Below are 10,328 nucleotides of genomic sequence, written 5' to 3'. Positions count from 1 at the left end.
TTCCTATTCATAGATGGGCACACACATACGATTCATTCACAATTCAGTAGTATTATTAATGATAATCACTAATAATAGTAGTAAGAAGTGCAGACTAATGAGATTCCTCGCCCCCCTGGGCTCTGATTGGCTGTCAGCGGCTTCTACACTTCCTCTGGCGGTCGTTCCTGGTGTTGCAGAGCACAGTGACGGGTTCTCCTCCCCTGGGCTCTGATTGGCTCCGGTTAGACTCCTGGCTCCCTCTGGCGGCAGGTCCAGGTGGTGCGGTGCTGTGGTAGGCGCGGAGGGATATGCGCCATTCCCTTTCCGAGTTTCCCTCCACTGTCTCTCACCCTCCGGTAACAGGCAGAACCCAATGTCCCCTCACACCCCATCCTCTCACCTCCGGAGGCTGTCTGTCCCCTCCCCTTATCTTGTCACGGCTGCGCACTAAGTTCCGACCGGCGGAGGAGGACAGTTCCGGCTGTCTCTGACCCGACTTCCGGCCCTGGACTTGGAACAAAACAAACCGGTGTTCGCTGTCCGGTGCCTGAGAAAATAGACTGGAAGTGTCAGTAACGAGAAAGAATGCTGGAGGGCCCCCTAGAGAGACCGGAAGTACCTGTGCTGGGCCCCTAGGAACCGCAGAGAGGAGCCAACTGAGAAGGGGCCACTTTCAGGACTCAATGAGAGGCCTCACATTACCTGAGGAGATTTCCGTGTGATCTATTACTTGGACCGATCTGGGGAGGATGTATGACTTGGAGACATCTTGGAATGATCCATCATCTGAAGTGACGTGGGGGGTGATCTAATATCTGGACAGATCTGGGGGGTGGTAATCTATTACCTGAAAAGGGCTGAGGAGGGATGCATGGCCTGGAGAGACCTGCAGGCTAATCTGTTACCTGGAGACATCCGAGGAGTGACCCACTCGCTGGGGGCCCTTGGGGTGATCCATTACCTGGAGGGACCTGGGGATGAGCCATTATCTTTAGAAATCTGGACGTGATCCATTACCTGGAGGGACCTGAGGATGATCCATTATCTTTAGAGATCCAGGGGGGATTTATAATCTGGAGGTAATCCATAACCTGGAGGCGATCTATTACCTGGAGAGATCTGGAGGGTGATCTGTTACCAAAAGAGACCCAGGGGGTTGATCCATTAAGGGCCGATACCTGGGAGGGGTCCATTACCCGGAGGGATCTGCTCTGGACCCTCTATCAGGATACATCTGGTGGTGATCCATTACCTGAAGAGATCTGCCTGAAGGATTTTAGGATTTTTCCTTTAATTGCAGCAGTTCTATGAATTGCCCTGAGTGATCTTGTGATGGGATCTGTCTCTGTGTGGATTTTGGATTGCGACACCTCCAGGGTGGATCTGTTATTGTGCATTTAGTGGCTCAACCTGGGGGCATCCAGGGAAAGAAGCTACAGATTCTCTCTGATGGATTATAATTTACAGCTTCACTGAAGGATTCTGGGACTGTCTTGGAGCTCTTTAAAAGTTGGGGTGTTGTGTTAGACTAGATTTTACCCCCCCGCGCGCTCCTCGGAATACGAGTGGCAGATGAACAAAGGGCTTTGTACTGCCAAGAGATGTGGAGGGTCCCGTTGTGACAAGGCCACATGCCTCTCCATCCGCTGGCACTCCACACTCCAAGCATCTGTGCTGCCTTTTACTGCTCTGTACATGTAACTCTATGCTGAAGGATTAGTATTAACCCCTGGGATGGCTGCGTACAATGAATTTGTGCCCCCTCCGGAGTGCCCGGTCTTTGAACCAACCTGGGAGGAATTCTCAGATCCTCTCAGCTTCATCGGGCGTATTCGTCCCATTGCTGAGAGAACCGGAATATGCAAAATTAGGCCGCCCAAGGTAAGCCTGCCCTGCACACCGAGATGTTCTGACCTGAAAGGTTTATTCAACAGAACTATTATTTGCATGCAGCTGGCAGATGGTATTAAAGGGCTTTTGTCAGCAAGCAAACACCTCAGTGAGAAGCCTCAGATGGTCTCCTATTTCTCTGGTGGTGAAGTTGACAAGTGGCGTCCTTGACATCTGAGTCTTCTTACCAAGGTGTGACAGAGCTCTTGTAAAATGTTTCCATTGGAAAAGTGCAAGAGAGAAGCCATTTTGTGTAGCTTCGAAATATGCCACCCGATTCCTCACAAATGGCCAGGGTAGGGTTGCCACCTCATCCCTTTAAACCTGAACACATATTAATTAGACAGGTTCTGTGGCTGATTAAGGTGGTAATCAAACTCACTCTGTGCCTTATCTGCATTGAAGTGGCCTCATTCAAAGGTGTTCGGCTTTAAAGGGATGAGGTGGCAACCCTATGTCAGGGTGAATTGCAAATGCTTACTGTATGTTCAGCAGGACACAGAGAGGGTGGCAAGAATTCTAAACCCTTCCACATTCCTTGGCTTCAGATAACACAGCTTCTTCTGAATTGATAAAAGTTTATCATGACAGGAATATACTCGCCTCCTTCTAAAAATGCCAGTTTGTTTGGCTTCAGTGCTTTGAGTAAAAGAATAGTCAGAATGCCTTATCTCTATACTTGTTCTAGGTCAATAACTCCAGAATGCATTAAAGAAAAGTCATCAATGTGGTATATAAAGGAAATAACATTCTTCAAAGTAGAGATCAGCAATGACAACCTACATAATTATCTTATGACAGATGCAAAACCTTAATTTGCAAGCATAATTCGTTCCAGAAACATGCTTGTAATCCAAAGCACTTGTATATCAAAACATTTTTTTTACAGATATAAAAGAGAAGAGAGGCACCTCGAAGTGTAGCAATACGTTGCTAAATGTTGGACCTACATTAAATGTAACCATATTGCTACACTTAGAGGCTCCTTTCTTTTTTTTTTTATACTCAGTTGTGACACAACGCTACTCTTATATCAAGGCTTGTATATCAAGGCAAAATGTAATAGAACATTTTGCTTGTCTTGCAAAACGCTCTTAAACCAAGGTTTTACTGTACTTCCAGCTATGTTTCATATTAAGGCTGGGTTCACACAATTCCCCGCATCCAATTCACATGACAGGCGAGTGTGACCGACTCTCAATGGAGCCAGTTCACATGTCCAGGGCGGGCGCTTTAAGGATTGAAAAAGGGTCCTGTGCGTGTTTGGGTCTGATTTTTAGGTGCGAATTCAGGCAAAGGTTCGGACCTGATTCACGTGAAATCGCATCTCAAATCGGCGGCAGTTCCCGGCAATTGTCGGCAATGACACCGTCCTAATCGGTGCAACGCCGCATCTGCGGCGCTGCACCGATTTTCAAAAAGGAGTTCCTGTACTACTTTTTGCGATTTCGGGCCGCGATTTACATTGACATCTGTGCAGAAACCTGCACAGATGTCTCTTAAATCGCGGCCAAAATCAGGACTGCCAGCGGGAGTGAAGCCGTGCGAGTTCAGCTGAACTCGCACGGCTTCACTCCCGCAGCCCAGTGTAAACCAGGGCTAACAGAGATTAACTTTTTTCGGTCTGCTGCTTCCTATTTCACTGACCAATCAGAGAGTGGTGAAGGGAGAGGACCGTAAGTGTTACTTAAAGGGGTTGTAAAGCTTACTGTTTTTTCACCTTAATGCATCCTATGCATCCTATGCATAAGCATATATAAGCAAGCGCACTTTTTTTGGAAAAAATTCACTTTTTTTGGAAAAAAAATCACTTTTTTAATTAAAAAATAAGACAACAATAAATTTGGCCCAATTTTTTTATATATTGTGAAAGATAATGTTATGCCGAGTAAAATGATACCTAACATGTCACGCTTAAAAATTGCGCCCGCTCGTGGCATGGCGTCAAATTTTTACCCTTAAAAATCTCGATAGGCGATGTTTAAAAAATTCTATAGGTTGCATTTTTTGAGCTACAGAGTAGGTCTAGGGCTAGAATTATTGCTCTCGCTCACTTGTGTGGTTTGAACACCGTTTTCATATGCGGGCGCTACTCGCGTATGCGTTCGCTTCTGCGCGCGAGCTCGTCGGGACGGGGCGCTTTAAACTATTTTTTTTTGTTTTCTTATTTATTTTTATTGATTTTATAATTTTTACACTAAAATAAAATAAAAATAAAAAAAATGTATCACTTTTATTTTTATTACAAGGAATGTAAACATCCCTTGTAATAGAAAAAAGCATGACAGGTCCTCTTAAATGTGAGGTCTTTTTGACCCCAGATCTCATATCTCATATTTAGACTTAAATGCAAAAAAAAAAAATGGAAATGTTGTCATTTAAAAAAAATGACAAGAAAAAAATGTCTCTTTAAGACGCTGGGCGGGACTGACGTTTTGACGTCACTTCCGCCCAGCAAAGCTATGGGGACGGGTGGGGGCCATCTTGCCCTCACTCGCATTCTCACACAGTAGGCAGCAGCATCCGATCGCCTCCGCCTCTACCGACGGCTCCGGTAAGCGGCGGAGGGCGCGGGAGAGCGGCGGGAGGGGGGCCCCACTCCCGCCACCGATAACGGCGATCTCGCGGAGATCGCCGTTATCGTTTACAGGACCGCTCACTGAAGAGATGGATATCTCGGTTGTGGCAGCAGCTGCTGCCGTTAACGAGATATCCATCTTTAAAGTACCGACGTATATTTACAGTGGGCGGTCGTTAACCGGTTAAAGGGTCACTAAAGGAATTTTTTTTTTTTTTAGCTAAATAGCTTCCTTTACCTTACTGCAGTCCTGGTTTCATGTCCTCATTGCTCTGATGTTGCTGTAATTCCTCTCTGTTCTGCACACTTCCTGGTTGTCTGTTTCCTGATCACCACAGTACTGGGAGATTTCTCACTGTGGTGACTAATCAAGGAGGTGTGATTACTGTGTCAGCACCAATCCAGTTTCGTTTTACAATCCATCACTGCCCTCTATTGGCTCTCTGGCTCTGTACATCAGAGAACCAGGAAACTGCAAAAATGAAACTAAACTGCAGGCACATTATATGATTGGTTTTTATCTATTTTTAATCATTTTTAAAAGGAATCCGTTAACTATTATGTCTCTATACCCTGTAAACAGTCATTTCAGCTAAAAAATGTTTTCCTTTAGTGACCCTTTAACTACAGCAATGAAAAATCAGGTCTCCTGCCCCACTAGACATTTTTAAAAGCTTTGTATAAGTTTGCTGCACACACTGATCTTCTACAAGCTGAAGCCTGTGTACAATGGCGTATTCTTCTGCTTTGTCAGATTTATAAAATTGTAGGCTTGCTATGTGGTTAAATTGTTATCTCAGCAGTTACTTAGTAGGGATTTTAACTATACTGAGCTAGCCGCTAGAGAAAAAATCCACAACTTTGGACACAAAATGCCATTGTGGAAATGTGAAACGGCAGGCGTGTAAAATAGGAACGTAAGATCAAGAATTGATTTCAAGGCAACTTTTCCAGAAGGTGTCCTTGTATAGCAAATCCCTGGATTCCCTTTCCTCTGCGTTGTATAAATCTGTATATAGAACATTAGTCTGAAATGGGAACACATGCAGATTACACCAACCTGGATAGTGTAGCATGTTCCTTTTAGCCCCCCGGTCACCAGTGCGAAATGTCATGGGATTTGATCGCTTCACCCTATGATCCGCAATGGAAGCGGTCAAATCGGTTCGATTCCATCGGAGTCGCACCGAACTTTAACCACTTAATCACCAGGCCTATTTTGGCACTTCTCTCCTTCATGTAAAAATCACAATTTTTTTGCTAGAAAATTAATCAGAACCCCCAAACATTATATATTTTTTTTTAGCAGACATCCTAGGGAATAAAATGGCAGTCATTGCAATACATTTTGTCACACCGTATTTGCGCAGCGGTCTTACAAGCGCACTTTTTTTGTGAAAAATTCATTTTTTTTAATTAAAAAATAAGACAACAATAATTTTTGCCCAATTTTTTTATATATTGTGAAAGATAATGTTACGCCGAGTAAAATGATACCCCACATGACACGCTTAAAAATTGCGCCCGCTCGTGGCATGGCGTCAAACTTTTACCCTTAAAAATCTCAATAGGCGACGTTTAAAAAATTCTACAGGTTGCATTTTTTGAGTTACAGAGTAGGTCTAGGGCTAGAATTATTGCTCTCGCTCTAACGATCGCGGCGATACCTCACTTGTGTGGTTTGAACACCGTTTTCATATGCGGGCGCTACTCGCGTATGCGTTCGCTTCTGTGCGCGAGCTCGTTGGGACGGGGCGTTTTTAAAATTTTTTTTTTTGTTTTCTTATTTATTTTTATTTATTTGTATAATTTTTTACACTGAATTAAGAAAAAAAAATATCACTTTTATTCCTATTACAAGGAATGTAAACATCCCTTGTAATAGAAAAAAGCATGACAGGTCCTCTTAAATATGAGATCTGGGGTCAAAAAGACCTCAGATCTCATATTTAGGCTTAAATGCAAAAAAATTAAAAAAAAATTAAACTGTAATTTTTTTCAAATGACAGAAAAAAAAAAATGTTGCTTTAAGACGCTGGGCGGGACTGACATTTTGACGTCACTTCCGCCCAGCAGAGATATGGGGACGGGTGGGGGCGATTTTTCCCTCAGTCGCATCCCCACACAGGTGCCGGACGGTCCCGATCGCCTCCGCCGCTACCGACGGCTCCGGTAAGCGGCGGAGGGCGCGGGAGAGCGGCGGGAGGGGGGCCCCTCTCCCGCCACCGATAACGGCGATCTCGCGGCGAATCCACCGCGGAGACCGCCGTTATCGTTTACAGGACCGTCGGCACTAAAGATGGATACCTCAGTTGTGGCAGCAGCTGCTGCCTTTACCGAGATATCCATCTTTAAAGTGCCGCCGTTAAAATACGTAAGGCGGTCGGCGAGTGGTTAAAGTAGTTCTTGCACTACTTTTTGCAAGTTAGGCGTGACTTGCATAGACATCTGTGCATGAAGTTTCACAGATTTCTTCCAAGTTGCTTCTGAAGTCGCACCGACATACAGTTTACAAATCTTGTGATTTCGAGTGAAGTCGCACGGCACTGGTCCTAGTGGCGTTAGAGGACTTGTTCTCAAATCACACCTTGCTGTTGGGAATAATGACCCATTCAAAGTATGGATTGTGTCACTACACACTGAGATGTGCTGCATTAAAGTAGCCTGTTCATTTTGAATAGGCCGGCAATGCACAAAACAAATCCCTGTACTTATTTTTTTCATTAGTGAAGTGGACCACAGTGTATACAGATGGTTCACAACTGTATATAGTAGTGCACTGACTAGTTGTGTTGCTTATAACTCGCTGGTCTTAGTCCTGGTACTGCAATTCCCAGATCTTAATGGTCCTAGGGCTTCATTCATGTAGTCCTCTGCTGATGAGAATCGGTGAATCTTGCTGGTTGGAAAAACTATCTGCTACCACACACTGGAGTTGGCTTATTAAAAACTGGAGAGTGCAAAATTTGGTGTAGCTGTGAATAGAAACCAATCGGCTTCCAGGTTTTAGGCCCCTTTCACACTGGGATGGGAGGTGCGGTGGCAGTATAGCGGCGCTATACCGTTAGAATTGCCGTGGTATTCGGACAATAGTGGTGCGGTTTTAACCCCCGCTAGCGGCCAAAAAAAGGTTACTACCACTGGCAATGCGCCTATGCAGAGGCGCATTGCCGGCGGTATAGCCGCGGTGTCCTATTGTTTTCAATGGGAAGGAGCGGTGGAGGCGCGGTAAACACACCGCTCCTTAACCGCTCCAAAGATGCTGCTAGCAGGACTTTTGGAGCGGTCCCGCCAGCGCATCACCTCAGTGTGAAAGCACTCTGGCTTTCACACTGAGACTGCAGGGCAGGAGTTTTTCAGGCGGTATTTCAGCGCTATTTTTAGCGCTAAAACACCTGAAAAAATCCTAGATGTGAAAGGGGCCTTGGGCTTGGTTAACACTAGTGCGTCCCGTGTTTGTTCGGGCATGGCAGCTAAGGATGTGCTCCGGCGTGTTCGCATAGAACACGTGCAGAGCCCGCCAGGAAGTGAGCACGGCGCTGTGCTAATCAAAGCCAGGGAGACATTGTCCCGATGCTCGGCTGCAGGGATCGTGAAATGTCTCCCTGGCTGTGATTAGCGCCGTGCTCACTTCCTGGCGGGCTCTGCACGTGTTCTATGTGAACACGCCGGAGCTCATCCTTAATGCAGGGGTTGACAAATTTGCTTGGAATCTAGGAGCCAGCTAAAAAAGTTAGGAGCCAGAAAACGCACCCCGTCCCGACAAGCTTGCGCGCAGAAGCGAACACATACGTGAACAGCGCCCGCATATGTAAACTGTGTTCAAACGCAATTTTGAAGCGTGACATGTTGGGTATGAATTTACTCGGCGTAACATTATCTTTCATAATATTAAAAAAAATGGGGATAACTTTACTGTTGTCTTATTTTTTAATTAAAAAAAGTGCGCTTGTAAGACCGCTGCGCAAATACGGCGTGACAAAGTATTGCAACGATCGCCATTTTATTCTCTAGGGTGTTAGGATAAAAAATATATATAATGTTTGGGGGTTCTAATTAGAGGGAAGAAGATGGCAGTGAAAATAGTGAAAAATGACTTTAGAATTGCTGTTTAACTTGTAATGCTTAACTTGTAATACCAACGGCTCACCACCAGATGGCACCAGCTCACAAAAAAAAAAAAAATGGCGCCCGGGATTTGTACGATCCCTGCTTAATGGCAGCCCATTGAATTGAATGGACTGCTGTGCTGCGTGAAATGCACAAAAAAGGTGCATGCACTTCTTCTTTTTATTTATTTTTTATAAAACATGGCCGCAGGGAAACCACATGGTCTTTTTGAAAAATGCGTTTCCCGCACCTGCAATCGCTCTTTGGGCTGAGATGCATGGGGGTGCCATTCGGAATGAATGGCAGTCCCGTGCGTCTCACAAAAGCAGTGCGATTCGGTTGTGGGAATCAATGCAATAACAGGAACACACAGCCCGCACTAGTGTGAATCGAGCCTTAGGCTACGTTTCCACTATTGCGACCACAAAGGCACGCGATTTAGGGTGCGACTTTGATGCAACTTTGAGTGCAGCTTGGATTCTATCTTTACAGTCTCTGGATCAAAGTTGCATCAAAAGTCGCATAGATGGAAACGGGTGTCATTGAAATCAATGGGCTGTGACTTATGCGTCCAAAGTCACATGACAAGTCGCACTAGTGGAAACAGCTTGTCAAAGCTTAATTGAACAAGCTGAAGTTAGCAGCTGATTGGTTACAACGCACAGCTGCCCCAGATTTTGCACTTTCCAGTTTTAGTAAATCAAACCCGAGAGTTACAGCCAGGCGCTCTCACCTTTTCCGGTCATGCCTTATCGACAGAAGCCGGCCGAACAGCTGCAGTACACGCGGGCTGAATGTGCCACCCAACCTGTGTGTACTAGGCTTTAACGGTCATTCTAAGAGGGTAGTACAAACACTGGAAAAGCCTGTATTCTCTCTGGTCATACCCGTATGACAAGGGTGGCATGATGGGGAAGCTGGGGCCCTGCTGTATAAGTAAACCTGGTCAGTTAACCACACCCAAGAAACGGAATGCCTTTCGGATGCCAGATATGTTCCTGATCATAAATATTTCATGTTGTCTCTGTGTCCAGGTTCATTTCCATAATCATTTACACATGGCCTGCTTTGCATAGACAAATCCCGATCTGTAAGAGTGGGAGACTCCGTTTTTCAGCAAGCAAAAAAGAAATCTAGATATATTTAGAGCTGCTGAGATTACATGATCAGCCACATAGCGGATGTATAGTTTTTCATTATCCTGGCAGTAAAACACAATCACTGTACAACATTTCTAATCGGAAAAGCACAGTCTGCCTATTTGATGGAAATTGGGACTTGAAGACAGACATTTGGACGTGTGTGTTAGAAAATGTTACAACTGCCATCAAACTGATGATGAGTTAAAGGTGACGGGCAGGGTGGATTTGACAAATTTGCTTGGAATCTAGGAGCCAGCTAAAAAAGTTAGGAGCCCCGTCCCACCGAGCTCGAGCGCAGAAGCGAACGCATACATGAGTAGCGCCCGCATATGAAAGCAGTGTTCAAACCACACGTGAGGTATCGCCGCGATTGGTAGAGCGAGAGCAATAATTCTAGCCCTAGACCTCTCCTGTGTAACTCAAAACATGCAACCTGTAGAATTGTTTTAAACGTCGCCTATGGAGATTTTAAAGGGTAAAAGTTTGTTGCCATTCCACGAGCGGGCGCAATTTTGAAGCGTGACATGTTGGGTATCAATTTACTCAGCGTAACATTATCTTTCACAATATAAAAAAAAATTGGGCCAACTTTACTGTTGTCTTATTTTTTTAATTACATTTTTTCT

General features: G+C 45.0%; 1 protein-coding gene across 4 annotated transcripts in view; it reads left to right on the top strand.

Annotated features, from left to right (window-relative positions):
• Positions 1–258: 258 nt before the first annotated feature.
• KDM5A (lysine demethylase 5A) overlaps positions 259–10,328 on the top strand; it is a 76,701-nt gene continuing 66,631 nt past the window's right edge. For 3 of the 4 annotated variants that reach the window (XM_040345264.1, XM_040345262.1, XM_040345261.1), the window contains exon 1: positions 259–1,863. In XM_040345264.1, the coding sequence (XP_040201198.1) occupies positions 1,717–1,863 (147 nt within the window). In that variant the 5' untranslated portion in view covers positions 259–1,716. The remainder of the gene's footprint in view (positions 1,864–10,328) is intronic. The other variant, XM_040345263.1, reaches the window with a different exon arrangement.

This window comes from Rana temporaria, chromosome 3 (genome assembly GCF_905171775.1).
Source record: "Rana temporaria chromosome 3, aRanTem1.1, whole genome shotgun sequence".
NCBI lineage: Eukaryota > Metazoa > Chordata > Amphibia > Anura > Ranidae > Rana > Rana temporaria.
This window is presented reverse-complemented; position numbering and strand designations above follow the sequence as displayed.